This window comes from Blennius ocellaris (assembly GCF_963422515.1).
Source record: "Blennius ocellaris genome assembly, chromosome: 7".
NCBI lineage: Eukaryota > Metazoa > Chordata > Actinopteri > Blenniiformes > Blenniidae > Blennius > Blennius ocellaris.
In genome coordinates this window covers 2,903,150-2,925,351 of record NC_137656.1, presented here as the reverse complement: position 1 = coordinate 2,925,351, position 22,202 = coordinate 2,903,150, and the positions used below count along the sequence as shown (strand labels likewise).

Here is a 22,202-nt window from a genome sequence, read left to right as displayed (position 1 = left end):
GGAGCGCAGAGCAGCGCAGAGCAGAGCAGAGCGCACTCCGCGCAGCGCAGCGCGCATCACTTCTCCTCCTCCATCATCTCCATCTCCACCTCCTCCTCCTCCTCCTCCTCTTCCAGCTGCTGCACCGCTGCACACCGAGCCGAGCTGAGCCGGCACCTCTTCCCGGATCATTCAAGCCCTCCAACACCCGTGCGGATATGAGCTGCCCAAAGCGCAGAGTCGCCGGCTGCGGATGATTTCCAAGCGCTTCCCCCCCCCCCGCGCCGTTTCCTCTCTCCCCGCTCCGCTCCGCTCCGCCGATCACTCTGTGGAATGGTCCGCGCTTTCTCCCGTGGGTCGTTTCCACTCCAGCATGGGAACTGCGGTGTCCAAAAGGAAGAATCTGAGGAGTGACGCGATATCTTCCGTGGCCGCAAAAGTTCGGTGAGTGTCCCGGGGACGGAGGGCGCAGCTGGCGGGCGGAAGGTGGCGCGGTGGCCGGTGCGCCGCGGTGCGCGCACCGGAGCCGCGTGGGGAATGACTTCAGAGCCACTGACACTACCGAGAAACAACCGCAAACCCTTAAAAAAACCCTGAATTTATTATGCACAACTGGATTGGACTGCACTAATATCTTGAGCCCACATTTTTATGTTCCCATGGCTTATAAACTACTTTGGAGGGTTAAAATATCTCAGGGTGGTTCTCACATTATGGATATTAGTATCGATGTGTTGTGTGTTTTCAGGCTAAATCTCGATTTTGAATAACATTATTGGGAAAGTCAGACATGTTTGATAGTTGTAAAGCTTGAGTCAAACTTTAATTAATCATATCAACTCCCATATGTGTTCACTAACTGTCAGCCCACTATAATATATTCACTCTTGGCAAGTGGTTTGTACAAAGGTCATTCTGTGGAACCTTAATCTTCTTCTATGGTTCAACTGTTTATTCATGCAACAAAGATTTGATTTGACAAATTTACAGGAGGATCAAAACATGATTTGCACATTGTTCTAATCTTCTTGAAAAAGCGGGTCACAATATGCAAATTTTTGTCATAAAAGATCAAAAGACAAACCATCAGCATGGAAAGTGCAATAAAAATAAAATATTTCCTTCTTCTTAAGAATAAGTTATTATTATCACAGAAATACTTTGATTAAAAGCCAAATATCTTCATTTGATAGTCTGATTTTGCTGTTTATTTGTGAATATTACATCAGAGACTCATGATAACTCCAAAAGCATGTTAGTGGTCTGTATGAGAAATCTCATGCACGCACAGGGAGAACATGCGAACCTCCCCACCTCCCGCCGTGCGACGAGAGCGCAAACCACTGCACCACCACGCAGCAATCATTTTTCATTATCGATGTATTCAGACTGTCAGTCAGACCAAAACAACCCTTGTGAAGAGGCCACCTGGGACTTTGTTAAACTGTGAGGGGAATTTTAAAGTTGCGCCAGGCCTGCTTTCTTTTTTGTTTGTAATTCAGTAAGTGAATAAACAGAGGGAATAAAATGCTAATTAATTGACCGGGAATACTCTGGGGTTCCCGTTTCAGGAACCATTAGTTGAAGATGAAGTGCCACTAAAAAAAAAAAATTATGTTTTGATTCATTTGAACACATTTCTTTGCACATATAATACACCTTGGAATGCAGAGAACCTGGGATGCACCGATACTCACTATGTACTACTGATACGAGTACTTGTTAACTGCCATCAAGCCCAAATGAGACTTCATACAAAGATGATATGCGAAAGCTATATGGTGCAGCAAACCACCTCGACAGCGGCAACGTCACATCATACTGAGTCTATCAGTACTACTTTAATCATGTTTAGCATGTAGCACTGCTGGTGTGTGAGCACCAAAACTCTATAGCATGTAGCGTGTAGCATGGAGTTTGTTTTCTTGGAAAATGAAAAACCACAACAGGGAATACTAACCTAAAATGCTAGTAGATGCTAACCAGACTTGCTTCCCGTTGCAACATTCGCCTCCAGGTTGTCGATATTCTCCTCCGCTTCTGTATTTTGGTGATTCTTTTCCAAATGCATAAATGCTACAACCCTGACGCTCCGTTCATGTGCGTGTTTTTATTCCGTGACTGCATATCACGCAATACGTGACTGCGTAACCCACGCCGGCTGGGAGTCAGCCCATGTGTTTGTACAGTCTGCAGACAGATTATTTAAATGTGTCAGTGCGAGAGGCTGTGATGACTAAAAATGGTTCAAATTGCACAGTGTGAGGAAGACTTTACTTTTGCCATTCTCATTGATAAAGAAGAATCTCCGGACCGCTTGACGTAGATCGTGCTCTCTTGTGTCGCACTGAAGCCACCAGATTGTATCGGCATGAGTACTCTATTGTGCAGTGTCGGATCTGATACCCAATACCGGTATCGGTATCGGTATCGGTGCATCCCTGCTGTGAGCTCTGCTTTGCACTGTGTGTCCACTGACTGTAGATAACATGTGCAACCTTTGGTCTCTAATGATGCATGAACCTCCAGCTGGAGTCGCCGTGCTTGTGCGTCCGATGACATTTAACTTTTCACCGTGTGAGTCATGCGACGAAAGGTCTCGGGTGTCACGGGTGTCAGATCAGTGTGTTCTTGATCCGAAGGCTGCAGGATGACTAATGCTATTTCTTACGGTCGGAGATTGGCTCCACGTCGCCCACTTCCCTAACTCCCAGAGGCCAGAGAGGAACAAAAGCCGCCCGCCGCGCCATCTACGACTCTCTTCCTCTCGGGTGCTCCTTTTCCAACTCTATCCGTCTCTGTCTTCCTTCTTGCCGTTTATCTGTTTATGGCGTCGCTCTCCGCCTCGCCTGGTCACACTTCGCTCCCCATAAATCACGCTGATCGCAGCCAAAAGTCTCCGCCGCACGTGTGGAGCGCCGCCAAAGATGCGCCGCACTCCAGTTGACGAGGAGATTAATGGCTCTCTGTGAACAATAGGCACTCAACACCATCATCATCATCATCGTCTTCATCCTCATCCTCGCCACCCGAACTGGGATCTGCAGCGTCTCGAGTCTCGATCTCAGCCAAACTGTCTCAACCTTTTTTTTTTTTTTTTTTTAAGAAGCCTCTACGACAAATCCAACCGTGTGTCTTTGTGTGCACAGTGGAGTTTAATAGCAGCCTCTGCTCTCCAGTGACCGGCCAGAACATTATGACCACCGACGGCTCCAGTGAGCAACGCCGACCTCTTTTATCCTGGCAGGTGAACATTTTGTCCCGGAAGTGGAGACCAACGTGTAAAGCATCTCCTCGTGTCAGAGCGTCCATTAAAAAAGTGGTCCAAGGAAGGGAAAAAAGTTGAACCGTCACGCGACGGGGTCTCGCGTCACCAAGGTCCCGTTTACACGACAACGTTCTCAGTGAAAACGGGTCGTTTCGCGTTTTCGCAGCAAAATTCTGGAAACGAGGTCCGTTCATACAGAAACGGCAGAAGAAACACTGAGAACAGGTCACGAGTTGGCGCCACTTGTTGTTTTTTTTAATGAAACAATGGCGAGCACATGAGGACTCGTATGGACAGACGACGAATTGGATGCTATTGCGTTGACTTTTTCCTCTAAAACTACCAATATGGATGATAAAAGTAGAATATTGTCTGGGAGTCATGCCACTTTGTTATTCTCCATAGAACTATTCACCACTGCCATGGTGTGCATGCGCAGTGTTTCCGCCGTCATAAAAGAGACGGGCCCCAAGTGTTTCCACAAAGTCTAGTTTTCGCAAACTGCTGCAGAAGTTCTCTCTGGGCCGAATAGAAAGCTGCTGGGAAACACAGTGCGCCACAGTTCGTCTGGGTGTGAGGCTGCAGGTCTGTCCACTACGCAGAGCTCCACCCAGCAATACAACACCTGATGGATCACTTATCCAGGGGGAATACACGGCACAAGGATGCATTATGGGAAGAAGTTGATCCCGTGGCGGCTGAGTGATGCACATTCCTCACTTATCTTGTCCTGAATGTCTTAGAAGTCTTCCTGCTTCAACACAAGACCACGGCCAAGATGAAGTTCTTGAAGAAAACCCTGTTATCAGTCTCTCCTTGCAATCGGGTGGGTTGGAGAGAGAGCACATCCTTTTACTGTGAATGCAGTTGAACTCTTTGATAGGAATTTGGCATATTAAAATAAGACCTTCAATCGATGGATATGACGTTTCCAGATGGACAATTGGCAACACTGAAGTTTAAAAAGAGGAACTTTCTCCATTGATGGGAAAAAAAAGGTACGATGAGATCACAAATATAATGTCCTATATCCCAAAATGGACCACAGCATTTAAACATAAACCCCCTCAAGCTCTGAGAGACTGAGAGCAAACTAGAAAGGTGTGCAGTCAAATAACCTTAAAGTAAAATTTGGCTTATAAAAGCAATGCCAGTACCAAAAAGAACATTGCCATAATGTGATAAAAAAATACTTTTTCATCCTCTCTGTTTAGGAGGTACCTGACCGGCTGGTTCTTCCATCACTTGGGAAATTCCTGATATTTATAGATTTTGCATCACTTTAATGCAGAATTCTGTTCATTATGTAGTTTGCATGGACTTTTTGGTTTATTGGCTCTTATTGAGATTTCATAGTTAGAGTCCAGACCGGGTCCAGCGAGCTGGCTCGTCATTTCAGTGACTCAATACGCCATCTTGTGGTGCAAACTGGTATGGCAAGAGTTTTGGAAGAGTTGAGGAATGATGGTTAATTAGCTGATTTCTGTAAAAATAACACTTCATAGAATCGTTTGGTTTGAACTGAGTTGAACTTGTTTGTTTCTTATTTGAGGGTAAGTTGATATGCAGCAAGTAAAAATGTCATTGCTGCGGCCATGTTGAAAATAAAAGACTAGACTGTGTTGTAGTTCAGACTCAATGCACCAACTTGTGGTGGAAAGTTGTACTGCAACACCAACTGGCTATCTTGCACATTTTGGCAAATATTTCCCCATTCTGCTTGTTATTTGACGTAATATTGATTAAAATTAAAATGTAATTGTTTGCTATATAAGTAGAAGGTTTGCAGGGATTAATTGTCTCACTTTCATCAACCAGCAAATATCTTTAATAAAAAAAACTCCGCTGTGGGTGTTCTGGCTCAAAATTTTCAGTGCGAATGAAAAAACAAGCAGTTTTACTGTGTGAACCAGCCAAGAAGTGACGGGTCAAGCTTCATCGTCAGGTGTGCCGCTTGGATTTCCACAACCTGCCAAAAAAGCGATTCCTGGCACTGCTTTTAACAGCGCAACAACTTTGAATTTCTGCCAGTGTGGCTTGTTAACCCACTCAACATTTATTCACTTTTCCACTCATGAGCGTGAAGAGTTTTCGGTTGTTGGCTCACAGAGGGACAGAAGTTTGCAGGACATCGTGGTTCAACACGTACACGCCACTATAGGAGTCGCATACTGCGGGAAACTGCTGCCGGCGTCTTTATTATTAACTCGAGGTGATATTGGTGCTGCAGTTTGGAGGCTTGAGACAACGAGCCGTATGTAGTGTGATGAGAGTCGCTCTATTTAGAGGAGGCAGCAACTGCTGTTAGTCAACTTCAGTGTGGCGATAGTTCGGGTAAAGTTACATCAGTCAGTGAGAGGAAGAAGCTCTATAATCTGGATGTTAGTGGAGGAAGATGCTCTATAATCTGGATGTTAGAGGAGGATGATGCTCTATAATATGGAGATTAGTGGAGGAAGATGCTCTATAATCTGGATGTTAGAGGAGGAAGATGCTCTATTATCTGGATGTTAGAGGAGGAAGATGCTCTATTATCTGGAAATTAGAGGAGGAAGATGCTCTATAATCTGGATGTTAGTGGAGGAAGATGCTCTATAATCTGGATATTAGAGGAGGAAGATGCTCTATAATCTGGATGTTGGTGGAGGAAGATGCTCTATAATCTGGATGTTTGTGGAGGAAGATGCTCTATAATCTGGATGTTTGTGGAGGAAGATGCTCTATAATCTGGAAGTTTGAGGAGGAATATGCTCTATAATCTGCATGTTAGAGGAGGAAGATGCTCTATAATCTGGAAGTTAGAGGAGGGAGATGCTCTATAATCTGGATGTTAGTGGAGGAAGATGCTCTATAATCTGGATGTTAGAGGAGGAAGATGCTCTATAATCTGGATGTTAGAGGAGGAAGATGCGCTATAATCTGGATGTTAGAGGAGGAAGATACTCTATAATCTGGATGTTAGAGGAAGAAGATGCTCTATAATCTGGATGTTAGAGGAGGAAGATGCTCTATAATCTGGATGTTAGAGGAGGAAGATGCGCTTTAATCTGGATGTTAGAGGAGGAAGATGTTCTATAATCTGGATGTTATTTAACTCATAATTGCTTGGCTCATAACTCATCTAATCTGGGTGAGTCAGGTCAGAATTCTTTAATAATCTCTGTAGAACAACTATTCAAATATATATTTTTAGTCGCCGGGTGACGGATTTGCTGATCCACATTGGAGTTGTGTTTCCCTCTCCTCCCTTTCGCTCCCGTCCCTGAGAAAGTCGGGATTATATTTGTGTTTGCTTCGCATCCCTGAGCTGTTTTTCTCGGCACGCTGAGTCAGACACCAGCCCGGGTTTGCAAACACGAGTGTGCTGCGAAGAGTCTACCAAATAACACCTTGCAGGATTCAGTGGGGGGGTGAGGGGGGGTAGACATTCAACCAGATATTCAGTTTGGAGCTTTCAGATAAATACCTCTGGATCCCTGACAATCTGTGATGTGACTGTGTGAGCAGCTGGAGACCAGAGCGGTGGATCGCTGCCCTCCAGCGAGGATTCACCTGGAATTAAACCACTACTCCACTTCCATTATAATACGCGACGCTTTTTAACTGCACGTGCGGTATCTTACTGGCAGAGCCGAGTTCATCGGGAAAATGGAAAGGAAGTTCAAAAAGTAAGTAGCCAAAAAGAGGATTCTGCCAAAAATTAATCTGCATTTGAAAATTGGCTGATTTGAAGCTCTCATTTGCATTTCGCTACCGCGCACGTGCTCTATCGTTGAAAAAGTGGACTTTGCAGAAAGGGAGAGGTTAAAAAAGTGGAGGCTCGCCATGAAAACGGCTCCGAAATCGACAGTCTGTTTCTGCACCGGGTCATATTTCACATTTATTATCAAGTTAAGCCAAAGTTTTAATGGTAAATTTGCAATAATAACTCCACTACTGAGAGTAGCGTAGTGAAAATCACAGAGCAAATAACTTTTTTGTGACTTTTATTTGTATTGGGACGGAACCAAAACTGCAAAAGATTTTGAAACTGTTGAATTTTCCATCAATGACTCATCATACTACGAGAAAACTAACGATTGTGATACTATACACAATATGTAAACAAATTTGAACCACAAATTGCATTAAAAATGTATTATTTTTGAAAAATTTAGAAAGATTTTAAAACATTATCAAATTAAAGTATAAGTGTACTACCTAAGAAAATCTGACTTTAAAAATGTGATTCTGTGGGAAATTACAGTAAAATGTCTAATGATATATTCTACAATAAAATTAGATAAAACTGTCACACTAAAGATTTCCCAATAATTCATAATAATAAACGTACACTGTAAAATCATCACAGCAGGAATTGTGCAATTCTAAGAAATCAGTTTTTATACTGCAAAATGAAGCATTTAATACAAAACAAACCTGGTAACATCTCTAAAACTACTGTTAAAAACAATCACAAAACAAAATCACAAAATACTGGATAAGGCAGCCTTTCTTTTTTTTTCAAATCAGTATAGTCTATAATAAATACTGTAAAAAAAATCACTTAAAATATAAAAAAAAGTGGAATTTTTTTATGACATCACTATGAAAATCACAAAATTGGGCAATTTAATCAACCATCAAAAGAAATCTGCGAAAATATGAAATGAGTGCGTTTAAAAGTAAAATCAAAATCATAGTTTTGACGACTGGTGTGAAACATCCTGCTATTGTGATATAAATATTTATTTCACTCGACTCTACAGTGGAAGTGTTTTACGGTAAATTAGTGTGAAACAGAATTTCACGGCGCTTGTAGCGTTTCTCTTAATTGTGTGTTTAATGTCTGAGTGTTTGTGGTGGAACGAGCCGGAAGCCTTTCGGAGCCGCGCCGCCTCTCCGTTCCGTTTTTATGACGGATGTTTGGAGAACGGCGCGCCGAAAGCGGCCCGTCTGCCTCCGTCAGCTGCTCGATGGGGAAGATTACCGACACTTTGGAGCTAATGTCGCCTTTAATATTTCAACAATGCCGGGAGTCGTACGCCCTTGAAAGGAATTGCAGAATTGCACAACAGTTTTTTTTTTTAGGCTTTAATAGTTCCCACTTTGAGGAAAATGTGATTCCACCCCGAGGCCGAGTGTCCGGCGGCCGCCACCTCGTCGTCTTCGCTTCACCGATTAGCTGCGGCGTGGATGTCGGCGAGAACGCATCTGGGCTACTTCTGAAACACTAACTTGTCAGAATCGGTGTGGAGACGGAAAAAAAAACACAAGACTTAAAAATAAAAAAAAAGCTTTTGGAAGAATGGTGTGCTTGCTGAGATGCAATTATACCATTTTATAACATTAAAACGTAGAAAACAAAACATGAATATTGCAGTCGCAAGCATATAATCCACATAAATGCTCGACTTTATTTAACGAGGATGTAGAAACACCTTTCTGAGTGGCGTTTGCATGTTTTCCCCTTGTGTGAGTGCTTTTCCTCCATAAACACAGTCCTTCAGTAGAGCAATAAAAGAAATCAACATTAGGAACAGGAAGCAAGCATGAAACCTTTAGGCTCCATTTACCGTAATGTCCGGACTATTGAGCGCACCTAAATATAAGCTGCGCCCACCTAATTTAAAAAGATCGTTCGGAGTTACGAGATGCGCCTGAACGCATCACCGATGTATCGGCGCCATGAAGCTTGTTCAACCGGTACAAATCCATAAATTGAATGAAGCCGCCGTTCAAAGCTTGTGGAAAAAAGTAGTGGCTTACAGTTGTGGAATGACATTTCATGTGTTCATGTGAAAATCTTTTTTTGAGTAGGGATGCACCGATACCGACGCCAGTATCGGGTATCGAGTCCGATACTGCACAGAATCATACTAACACTCTTCTCGCGAGTAGATTGACATTAACAGTAGGATTATCTTTAAAGTTGTGCCTTGTGTGTGTGTTTTTTTTATTTTTAATTTGAACAGTTATTATAGCTCATCTTTATGGTTTGAAACACTGAAAAATGTAGGACTTCACGCTTTTTTAGAGTTGCTCTAAAATCTTCAATTCACCTGAATTCAATCACCCTGAAGCCACTCAATGTGCGCTTTGGGTCACTGATCTCTCTTGAGAATTCGGTATTTAAGTTGTGTACCGTTGGTTTGGAGCAGCACTTCCACTGGGAACAAAACAGCCTTGAAGTGTGACTTCACCACAGTTACATTAAACAGATGGCAGGAGATGTTGGTAGAAAAAAACAAAAAGGGAATCAGTTTGTAAATTCCATTGCATTCAGTAGGTTTTACGAATTTCCCATAAGCGGATTGTACATCCAGTGGACAGTTTAAACCCCCCCGGGCTACTTCTTTCTTCTCGTATATTTCTCGTATCACCCAGTCGGGTGACGACTGCTTGTCTCCCGTCGTCCCTCCAGCTCCTCGGGAGCGCCGCAGTTGACAGGACTGTTGATTTTTTTTTTTTTTTTTAAGCACCCAGATGGTTTAACGTGAAGCAGAGTCACCATTAGTTCTGACAAGCTTCAGAAACTGCCCAAGAAATCCCAATGAGGGACTGGATCGACATACAACCCGTCTGTTTTGTAAATCAAAAGCAAACATTTCAGTAGCTTCAGCTGTGGATTATTATTATTATTATTATTATTATTATTATTATTATTATTATTATTATTATTATTATTATGCCAATTTATATACAACAACAATAATATTAATAATCATAATATAGAAATTGGCATAATATACATTCAATATAAATTTTTTTTGAAGGATAGGCAAAAACAAGCCTTGACTTCAGCCAAGCTAGACCCATTTCGGCTATAGAAATTGTAATAAATAAATAAGTGTGACTTTGGAGCACTGTAAAATGAATGCACAAAATTTTTATTTTTGCAGTTACTATAACCAAAATAAACCATTCATTCATTCATCATCACCATCATCAATAATAATAATGATGATGATGATGATGATGATAATAATAATATAACCACTTGTTCAAATAAAGAGGTTTAAACTTATGAAATCCCTTCACCCTGTGCCCGTAACTCTTTGTTGTCTTGGGCAAGAGATCTATTTATTCTATTTCTATTTCAAATGAACACAACAACATTTCAAGTGAATATGTGCTGTTTTTGCTCCATTTACGTTTTGGATTGTTATTCCAGTGACTGTCAAAATAAAAGTCAGTACACTCTGGAAGAAAACATTGTTCTTGTTGTCCCTCGACTGAGCATGTGCAGAAGAACCAGTTACTACAATTATGGTAGCAGTAGCAGTGTTTCCGAAAAGTCGCGTTTTTCCTCCGTTTCCATGCCGACGGAGTCGGAGCTTTTTCCAAAAATTCAACCTTGGGAGCAATTTTATATTACGAAAGCTGACCGACAGACGTGTGACGACGGAGGCGAGCTCGTTTCAGCTTCCTGATGAAATCCAGCCTCTCCTGGGCCGTTTTTTTCTGCTGATGGGAGATTTCAGTGTTCCAGCAGAGGTCAGCTGACAAGTGGACTCTGAGGAATTTAAAGCTCTCCATCCTCGCTCCTTAGCGTCCTGGGCTCTATACAGGTTGCATACTGGGATGTCGTATTGTAACATATGTCTTTAACGGCAGTGGAGGTCAAGTCGTGAGTTACATGCAGGTATTGAATTGTCCGCCAGATTTATGTGTTTGGCCAAACTACATAAAGCTCTCAGCTCACATCTCGACTGCAGGAGCAGAAGAACTGACTTTCCTTAAGAGTCTCTTGGGTTTTTCACACTTCAATTCAATTCATTTCTTTTCCTGTGGTTATATAGAGTCAATAACAACTTGTCAAGAGCCTGAATCCATGAGCGCATCTGAAGAGCAGGGGGATAGCCGCTTCTCGACATTAAATTCTCTTGACTTTTATTTCATTTCACATCATTATTACCTTTTGTTTGTTCATATGTGTGCGTTGCTTTTATTCTTTTCTACCGAGCAAGTTAAAAAAAAAAAAACATCGTCCATGTTCATCCGTCTTCACCAGAAACCTTAATGTCTGGAAAAAAAAGTAATCAGAGAGCGATTACACTCTTACTGATTCGTTTAAACTGAAACAATGAGAAGAAGCAGACGCAGAAAGAAAATGTTGACGTGGAGCAGCGAGGAAAACTCATCTGGTCTGACGACTACGTATCGATCACGAGCTAACTAGCCTAGCCACCACGGGCTAAAGCGGCAGGACTTGTGCTTTCGGTTCGGACGAATCAATGAGTCGTGTTTCTTCTTCACTTCCTCTCTGGTCAGTGTTAGCAGCCCCCTAACCGGCAGCCGTTGTAATTGCGTGACGTTTTCAAGGCGATTCGATATGATCTGAAAAAGGAAAGTGAACGCCACCCGAACCAGCTGAAGGTGTGAAAAGGAGAGCTACAGTGATGTATGCACGCTGAACAATGAAGCAAAAATAAAAGTGTGTCAGTGTTTGCTCGTGTTCCGGATAAATAGGCCGGTACACTGTGTACACACGAGCTGCACCGGGAACAGAGTAGACATGGTGCACAGCAGGCTGCTAAGAATTGGCAGCTGTGAGGCGGCAGCTCGCGATGGAGCGAGTCCAGAGCAAGAGGGGACAGAGAGTCTCCGTGTAATTACGGGTTCGGCTGATGAGGGGCAGCGGCGTGATTGCAGACGTCGCCGTTTCCAGCCAAAGGTCCCACTGTGACGGAAAGAGCTGAGGAATGACAGTAAAGCAGAGGCTCAGTCACCGTGTGGACAGCGCGTCGCCTCATTGCTCAAACCGTTGACATCATTACGCGGTTAAAAAAAGGCGGCTGTAATTTTCACAGGAACTTTCTTGGCAGCTGGATGTTCAGGTTCAAGTTCAGCTATTAAGTGTTTCACCTCCATACATCAGCAAGTACTGTTCAAATGATCCTGTGCTGATACTTGTGTGATCGGAGTGTTGCTAGTAAAGCATTATCTGAGCTGTCAATTCTGTATGAGTCAGTCTAATGGTGGAATTACCCAATCAGTGGGAGGAAGATGCTCTATAATCTGGATGTTTGTGGGAGGAAGATGCTCTATAGTCTAGATGTTAGTTGGAGGAAGATGCTCTATAATCTGGATGTTAGTGGAGGAAGATGCTCTATAATCTGGATGTTAGTGGAGGAAGATGCTCTATAATCTGGATGTTAGTGGAGGAATATGCTCTATAATCTGGATGTTTGTGGGGGGAAGATGCTCTATAGTCTGGATGTTAGTTGGAGGAAGATGCTCTATAGTCTGGATGTTAGTTGGAGGAAGATGCTCTATAGTCTGGACGTTAGATGGGGAAGATGCTCTATAATCTGAATGTTAGTTGGGGAAGATGCTCTATAATCTGGATGTTTGTGGGACGGAGATGCTCTATAATCTGGATGTTAGTTGGAGGAAGATGCTCTATAATCTGGATGTTAGTGGAGGAACATGCTCTATAATCTGGATGTTAGTGGACGAAGATGCTCTATAATCTGGATGTTAGTGGGAGGAAGATGCTCTATAATCTGGATGTTAGTGGGAGGAAGATGCTCTATAGTCTGGATGTTAGTGGAGGAAGATACTCTATAATCTGGATGTTTGATGTGACGAAGATGCTCTATAATCTGGATGTTAATTGAATTTACATCAGTTAGTGGGAGGAACACATACTTTAACACTCTTCATTGCTACAGAAAACTACTTTAACACTCACATGGACAATAAAAAAAAAAAAAAAAGCCTCATGCTCTTATGAAGAAGATGAAGATAAACTACCAGGACTCATGTGGCTGAAGTTAGTGGGAAGAAGACGCTCGGATCATATTTCTCTTCTTTAAACAACGTGCTCTTTGGCGGGGACTTCGCCTCGGCGTAGAGAGACAGCAGCTCTGCTACTGCCACTGTGAGGCCGATTACATCATCACCTCACTGCTACTGCCGCGAGGAATAGCTTGCACTCTACGTACGTGCCGTCTTGTCATTCTCACCGGGGCGAGTAATGAGCTGTTCTGCATGATAAAAACATCAGAGCTGAGTCAGAGATGGATGCCAGTCATCGTCCGCGTCGTAGAAAAAGGTCATTAAATCATCATTAACATTTGCTGACCTTCAACAGGCAGAAGGAGCGGTAGCATCAGTGAAGCCCCCCCCCCCCCCCCCGCCGCCGCCAGACTCTACCTTTGTTCCACAGCGATGGTGTCTGACCTGTAATTGCCAGCGTGGTTCTGGTTACATCTTACTAAGAGCCTAATTAAATATGGCGAAGGTCAAACGGAAGCCTATAACGAAGCATTGGCAAAACGGCCCTGTAGCGTGCGCGCGGTCGTGCGGTGCTGCCTGCCGCGCGTGTGCGTTCTGCCGAGGCGTTTTGGGAAGGTCTCGCAAAAAAAAAAAATCGCATTGCTGACGAGGCCGGGGACGGAAAGCCAGTTTATAGAAAGCCACAACACTCATAACCTGGCCCGCCCTCTGGAGAAATACATTATAATCATTTAGCGCACACGGGCAATAAACCTCTTACCACTTTAATGAAATCTGTCTTCAGCAAACCACCGGAAGGGCCTGGTTATGGCCGAACCTGCTGCCGCTGTTTGATCTGCCTCCTCGGTGGCTGCTCTTTGCATTCTGTGTTTTTATTTTTTTTGGTTTTGTTTTTTTTTACTCCGGCTGATGAACCTGCCCGCCGCGTCTTGGGACACGCGGGTAATTGCTTGACTCATGGCCTCTGTTGTCGGTGGAGTGTAGTGAAGCAAGTGTCTCATAATGAAGCCATCAGCCTTTTTTTTTTTTTTTACAAGCGGGGCGGGGTGACGGAGATAACGGTGAATACATGCCCGAGAGGTGCTGCGATAAACTGACGGGCGGCGATGAATCCTCGCCGCCGCGCTGTTTTATCCTTCCCTTTGCTTTTCTGTTGATTGACCAATCACGCGGCCACCTGCGAGGCCTACTTCAAAGCGAAAACGCAAAAACGTCCGCCGTGTTTTTTGGGAGACAAAGCGGCACTTTTTCGAAAATGCTCTGACCTCGTTTCCATGGAAACGAGGTCAAACGCAACTTTGCTGAGACGCTACTGCTGCCGCCTCCACATGAGCCTTTCTGGAAAAGCTTGAGGTTCGTCTCCTCGTTGATGCCCTCATCATGACCTCTTAAAGAAACGACAGCTACTTTTGTCGAAAAATTCCAGTTTAATGTCTTTTAACGACCCATTTTTTTGGAGGGCGGGACCCCGGGATTCTTGTTTAACGCTACCGGTGTCGACGTTTCAAAACCGAATCACATTCGAGCCCTGCCGATGCTAATTTCTCTTTTCATCTGCACGGTTCATTAATCAGGAGTCTCGAAGGCACTCTTAGCCTCCTATGATAACGAGGATATAATGACACCCTTTTAACGACAGGAGCTTGGTAGGTGAGCGGTAGGATGGCCGGCAGTCCTCGCATTGATCCGTCTAATTATGCATCCGATCGCCTCCCGGCGAGCGGATGGAACACGGAGGGCTCAGCGGGGTCGCAACTTACGCAAACGCCCCTCGGTCACGTCGAGCTGCCCTCCGCGGCGACACCCAGTCTTCCTGCTCACTACGCGGTGACAAAACCTCACTTTTTAAGAAGGATCGCTGCAGCGTTGTCTATAGTGGCGCGTTGCTCTCGGTGACGCACTGTGGCTGATATTGTCTCTTTATTGAATATCAGTCCATCGGTGTCAACTGCTCCAGAAAATGATTAATGTTTGTGCATGAGTGCAGCCACGAAAAAAACAAACAAAAAAAAAAAAACGGCAGAGGAAACCTATAATCGAGTTCTCGCTGTGCATTTCAGCCACACGTTCACCTGCTGAATAATGGGTTTTTTGAGGCAATCATTTTACACAAAGGCAGCAGTGAGCTCTGGTCCTTGTCCCTTTGAAATGCGCGAAACTCGACGCGTCACAAGTTTAGTTTCAATGCACCATTTAATACAATCACAAGGGATAGCGGGGGAGCCGCATTAATGATGCAAAACGCAAACGGTCATGCATTGTGTGCGCGCTGTGCAGCCTCAATAGCTCCATTACGCACAAACAAACAGCCCAGTATGCATAATTTTTTATTACCAAGAGGTCAAATGAGTTCATGCAACATGAATGAGGGTTTCTGTCAGTGAGAAGCCCACAAGAGTGGCAGTTCTGCACAGCTCTGCATTAACCGCTGTTTCAGTTCCCTTTCCACCGCTGCGGGGTGTGTGAGGAAAAACCGCAACGTACCACCGCAAATCCTTGATCCTCAATACCGAATTCAATACACAAGAAGCAATAACCTTTTTTTTTTTGGCCTATTTACATTGGAGTGCTCTTGTTTGGTATCTTCCATGTCGACTATGGGCTGCTTTGAGATCTGTGATAGACGGGTTGTTGAGGTTTTCATTCGGAATCAAATGGACAGGATTAAGAATGAGAGAAATGGTAAATTGGTAAATGAAAAAGCGCAGTTTTGTTGATTCAGCAGTCCTGCAGTGTTGATGCAAAGGGCCTCAAGTCATCCACTGGTTCAGTGTCTTGCTCAAGGCGAGAGGTGAGAGATCAAACCTGCAACCTTGTGACTGATAGACATCCGGTACGACCAACTGCAGCGATGTTTTGATCATGAATGTCGGCGAGGTCTATCGTTCTTGGAAAGTGGATTCTTAGAATGAAGCTGCCGGATGAGATGAGAGGAAGACGTCCATTGAGAACATGCAGGAGATCAGTGAGGGAAGGAAGATACAAGCAGATGTAAGGTCAGGGAAGGAGATGACCAAAGTAAGAAGTTGGGATTTTACATTCGCTTCTGTCCAAAAATGTACAAATTGCATGAAAGTCAAGTCAGACTCAGAAGTGCCTCCATTATTTCCCAGACTTGGGGTTTGTTGAGCGAGAACTATGGATCAATTGGATAACTTTTGGCTTTTGCACATGTTGAAGGAAACCAAGACAAGTAAGGATGCAGCGATACTGATACCAGTATTAACAAAAAGATTCCTTATGCAACCCAGCAAGTATTACGTGACGTCATCCGTCAGCGCCGTCGCTCACAGGTCGACAAGAGAGGACGAGTGATGTAAAAAAATATAATAAAAGCATCATGAACAGTTTTCACGTTTTCTTCTCCGCTTCTTCCAGTCCCTGGAAATTCTGCTCGGTGACCTTTTTTCCCTCACGGTGACATTTTGCTTGTGCAAAATCAAATAAACAAATCAAATGAAAGAAATAGACGTGAGAGATTGAATCAGATACGTGACCATTAAGTGGCTCCGCTGATAGACTTGTTGCCATCAGATTACTTAACGAGACATCCTGCCGCCTTATCGGCATCAAAGAGGCATTAAATCAGCTCGTGAGGGAGGGATTTTGTCGTCGTGGAACCGCGGCGTGCCGCCAAAACCAAATCTTTTTCCTGTTATGACTCCCCTGATGAGTCCGCTGAAAGAAGTGAGAATAGCTGGATGTTTACGAGGTCAAGTAATCTTGAAAAAACAGGAGCTGAGAGAAGTGACAGACGCAAAATCATGCAAGTTACTGAATATTAATATACGATTGCTAATATTTCGAGATGCACTGATGCCACTTTTTGTTTAAAAGACGAGACGTAACTATGCTGGTCCAAATGTCTCTGGTGATTAAGTTTCTGGTGTTGTGTGAACTATCTTTCAGCTCCTGTTAATTTTTTTTGGGCCGAATATAGTGTACAGTCTATCTTGTGTTTGTAATCCCAATTAATACGAAAGACTCCTCAAACCATGGACATGGCTCATGCGCTCCTGCTTACGTAAAGAAACAGACCAACATGGACACTCACAATCACACCGATGGGCAATTTAGAGTCGCCAATTACCTTCACATTTATGTATTTGTGGTTGTATTTGGATAAAACAGGTAGAACTAGCAAATGTTCCCCCCCCCCAAAAAAAGTTGATTTTGCTATGAGGTGTGAAAACCAGGAAGTGTTACTGAATTTCTGATAATAAATCATCCCATTGCAGTGTGGATAGTCACAGAACATAACAGAACAGTGATGGAGGCAGGAAGTGGGTCTACATGCAAGGGTCTGTTAAAACAGCTCAAGGCTCTAACATCTCTCGGTGCTTCTTTCCTCTTCACTCCTACTATTATTGACCGTTGTACACACCTCATTCAAGCAGGGCGTCTTGTGTGCACACAAAGAAAACACTCTCCATCGCAGAAGCACAAAGCCAAAGCTCTCGGTCCGGCAGACTCTATTCATGTAAGTCGGCGAAGCTGCGAGGCTTGTATGTAAAATGCCACCTCGGGCATCTATAAGCACCACCATTCCTCAAATGTCCAGACAACCATGCGTCCCCCTACGTCCGCCATTCGGTCAGCTCCTGACAGCGTAATATCTCAGTTCTGCATCATCTTCCTTACCTACTACGCCTCCATTCTTCATCCCGCTGCGTATTCTATCCTGAATATTTCTATTTTGGGCTCATAAACACGTCTCTCTCTTGTCGCCCCCACCCCCCCATGTCACATGGCTGAAAACATGAGTAGAAGGGGAAAAAAAAAAAAAAAAAAACCTAAAGCACGAAGTGAAGCTGCTGGTGCAGCAGAGTCAGAGTCTGACTGCATTCTATAATTCATGTTCTAAAACTCCCTGACACGCGGGTCTTATGTTTTGTGTTTTACGGATAAATGAGTGCATGTAAAGACCGACATAGAAACAAAGCGTTACTGGACGGCCACTTTGGCCCGAGGAGAACATGGAGTTCTCCCCCGTTTGCTGTGAGGAAACGCACAAGATATTTCTGTGTTTTTTTTTGGTCTCACGAGGACTGAACGTCGTCTCAAAAGGTTTGCGCTGAAAAACGTGAGCGTTCACATTAATGCAGTGGAGTTTTCCCTGAACAGACCCGACCCGTCGACGCATGGACTCCACCAGATCTCTGAAGATCGTTCTGGGACCAAGATATCGCCAGCAGATCCTATAAATCCCGAGAGTTTTCGATTAGGGTTTCTATGCGTCAATTGATCCTGGAAAACCATGATTTTCTTTTTCTTTTCTCGCCGTTGGACCAGTTTTGATAAATACTGACCGTTTCAGAGTGGGAACAGGAAGTGGGAGATACTTTCATCATCAAGCTCCTTCCATCTATAAACCCGTCTATTTTTGTCAAGGAAGTGTTTGCTTGCTCCTCGATGTATCCCAACCTCTAACAAGTGCCATGATACATAAATCCATCCGTCCATACATATATTTATACTAACTTAAAGTCACGGAGCGCTGGAGACAGTTCCAGCTGACTCTTGGCAGGCTAACGCCGGAAAAGAACTCGCACACACACACACAGCACAAGCCAACCTCAAACAGAAAAGCCCCCCAAGAGATCATAAGTCTTGATGACTTCATCTGTCAGGAGCTAAAATGTCCTGGCTGATCGGTGTCTGTGCGTAATATTTACAAACCAGGTAAAAACGAGTCATCCGTCCTCGTAGCTGACCGATTGAAACGCCTCCCGACTCCCAGGAAACCGGGTGACAGTTGCTCACGAGATCCACGCGTTTAATTAGTAGAAACAAAGCACGGTTTTGACTGCAGACTCGACTCTAAGCTCACATACAACACTTTGTAATCAGGGCTAATTACAAAGTATTACCATTCATGCATTTTTAATGGGACGCGGCTGCTTAAACGACTAAGTGTGAGGCTGCTGATGGCTACGATAAGTCGACAGATACAACTCGAGTCTGATTGCTCGTGACACTGCGGTGGGGTTTGTTTAGTTTTTTTTTCCCGCCCCGGTAAGCCGAGCGTGTTGTCACGTCGCCCTTCCCCTCGGCGTCGCATTTGCAGTTTTTAAACAGGGGCGCGTCGAGTCAAGCAGATAGATCACAGATGATTGCATTTTCTTCTTCGTACCCTCCTCCTCTTTTTACTCGTCAGCCCGGCTGGGAGGGATGAGGTTGTTTTTTTTTGTTGTTGTTGTTGTATTTATTGATTTTTTTCCACGAGGCGTGACACCGCTGCACGTGCCGCCTCATATTTAATTACTTAGAGTGTCGTAGCAGGAAGGCATGCAGGCTGCAGCAGCAACACAGCAATTCCATTTCACAGCAACCCCCAAGAGGCTTTTGCTCAAAACATGCTGTGCGTGTGTGTGTGTGTGTGTGTGTGTGTGTGCGTGCGTGCGTGTGCGTGTGTGCGTGTGCGTGTGCGTGTGCGTGTGCGTGTGCGTGTGCGTGTGCGTGTGCGTGTGCGTGTGCGTGTGCGTGTGCGTGTGCGTGTGCGTGTGCGTGTGCGTGTGCGTGTGTGTGTGTGTGTTGCCTGTTTGCTTCCATGCATGCTCTTGCACACACGTAGTCTGCATATGTGGGTGTGTGTGTGTGTGTGTGTGTGTGTGTGTGTGTGTGTGTGTGTGTGTGTGTGTGTGTGTGTGTGTGTGTGTGTGTGTGTGTGTGTGTGTGTGTGTGTGTGTGTGTGTGTGTGTGTGTGTGTGTGTGTGTGTGTGGCCTATATCTCTTAGAAGCAGTGTTGTGAGTGCGTGGGGGAGGTTTCAGCAGGAGAGATGTGTATCTGACACAATAATACAAACTGTTTCTGTTCTACAAACCGCTGGTTTTACTTATCTGGGGACCTCACTCACACCGAACAATGGCCAGTGTTTGTCAGCTACCCGTGGCAGGCTATCATTAATATTTTTCTCCTCCAATTAAAGTTGCAGGAGACGTTTTGTTTGTCCTGCATTGTTTTGAGAAACGCAGGTCCTGCTCTTGCTCTCATTTGTTGTTTGTCTTTCATGGGTTCATCGGTGGTGATATTGTTGGTGAAAAAGCAGAGTTGCTCACTGCCTTGAAATTTCGCATCGTAAAATGGGATGTCACACTTGAATATGAATAACCACATCATCAGCGTAGAGATTGGATATTTACTCAATAAATGGTGAGCAGTTGTTGAATCTCATCATCATTAAATCAAGGTTTAATCACCGTATTATGGAAAAGAAAATGCGAATAATATAGATGCTGCCACAGTATTTTAGACATGTTTAGAATATGCAACTTGAGTTTCTTTTGAGTTAAAAATACATATAAAAAGCTGCAGTTCGACAATTCTTATGTCTTTCTGAGCGTCAAAACATGTTTCCATTTGCAGAGCATGTTTCTGAAGAGGCAACGCGACTGAATAAATAAAAGCCCTGTTTTCATCTTAAAAGCTCCGTAATACGCAGCCTTTTCCCATTCTAGAGTCTGATTTTATATGATACATGTATTTGTTATTCTCATAGGTCATTCATTTGAACCTGGTTTCATTCCAATGATCTACTAAAAAAAAACACTGACTTGTATATTATGTATATTTCAAGGCATATTTTAAATGTATTTGTCCTCATTTACAATTAAAATTCCTGTTAAGTAAAGGTTTACCTATCTAAACAGTTTGATCCCCAAAATAATTTTACAATGCAAATAAAATGTGGGGAACCCAGGTTTTTGAATCCCACGAACATGTCCTGCATATCAGGTGTAAAACTGACTATTTTTGGCGAATCCTTTAAAAAAAAGGAGAAGCCAAATACACGCCTGCATTAAATATACAGTAAAGTGTGCAAGGAACAAAAGCGCTGAATAGAATGATAATGCCATTTTGTCAGATTGTTGATGTCCTGGTGGTTTAATTTGTAAACCATGTTGCTAATTACAATGCATACGACTGTGGATACTGTTGCTTTAACCTTAATGCAGAAAAGGCCTTAATGGAAGACATCATGTTGAATGAAGTATGAGTGATGCATCAGTGTTGACCGACCCCCACCCCGCACTGTGAAGAGGACCCGCAATAGCCTTCATTGAACTGCTGTTGCTGTTTTTCAGGCATCACTCTGGACCAGATCTGTGTCCTGTAATGCAGCAGAGTGCAGGGCACGCCATTCTCTCTCCACTCATACTGCAAATGAATACGGCCACATTTGTGTTACGTGCTTTGGACCAAAGAAACCCATTAAGTCTCTTGTGTTTTTAGCAGGGAAGGGAAAAAAAAAGAATTTTTTTTTGTTTTTTTGTTCCAGAATTGTGAAGAAATGGCTGATTAAAATCCAGAGCTTTCACAAGAAGTGCTTGGAGAATTATCCTGAAGGGAACCCGATGTAAGAGAGGACACTTTGTTTTATATACTACAGGCAGGCTGCCACTTCGATGCTGCGCACACTCACACACTAACACACTTACTGCCAGTTCCTCTGCTGCTCCTGCCGGTATGTGTACATTTATAACATGTGTACGTGACTGCATACATCCCCTGCCTCCTTTTGCTGGCACATGCAGTGTCACGGTCTCCTATGGGACTGATCAGCTGTGCAGGCGAGGCAAGCTGTGACTTCCAAGCTGTTTCCCCCGTCCTCCTGCCACTGTATTAAGAGCAGACCTGTACACACAGGGTAAATTGCAGGCGGCATGAATCTCCCCTTGCGGGCCGCCGCGGTGCTGTAATCCACTGGAAGTGGAGAGGTCTTTCAGGGAAAACGGGGCTGTTTTATGTGGTGAAAGATCCCGCGAAGCCTCTTTTTATGAGTCACTTTCTCCGCGCTTGAGAGCAACAGTTGTGGCCGTGGGTTAACCGTTAACCTTCGTTGTGTCTCCACAGAGCAGCCCGAGCTTTTGGAGACTACCTGTCCAACGCCAACCCAGAGAACCGCAACGGAGCAGGTAGGCTGGTACGCAGACGCCGAGGCGCCACGCACGTCTTTACAGCCTCACCCCGGCGCACGTTACCGTATTAGTGGGTGAACAATCCAACGTTTTAAGGAGTTGATATGTAGAGATTATATATTGTTAGTCGCAGCTGATGAATGTACCACCTCTTAAATATTCTACATTGACTGAATGCTAATAATTAATTTTAAAAGGTGTCCCATGGACATTAGGCTGTAAAGTGACTTCCACATTCCCCGAGTGGCTTTAGTAGGAAACTACAGCTAGCAGTGTCGCTGCATCGTTACAGTCATATGTGTCGTTCTCTTCT

General features: G+C 43.9%; 1 protein-coding gene across 1 annotated transcript in view; it reads left to right on the top strand.

Moving 5' to 3' along the window:
* Nucleotides 1-314: 314 nt before the first annotated feature.
* Nucleotides 315-22,202, top strand: part of nsmfb (NMDA receptor synaptonuclear signaling and neuronal migration factor b) — a gene marked incomplete at its 3' end in the record, with an annotated part of 52,543 nt that continues 30,655 nt past the window's right edge. Inside the window, exons 1-2 of the mRNA XM_080499019.1 lie at nucleotides 315-423; nucleotides 21,825-21,886. Coding sequence (XP_080355145.1) covers nucleotides 353-423; nucleotides 21,825-21,886 — 133 coding nt within the window. The 5' untranslated portion in view covers nucleotides 315-352. The remainder of the gene's footprint in view (nucleotides 424-21,824; nucleotides 21,887-22,202) is intronic.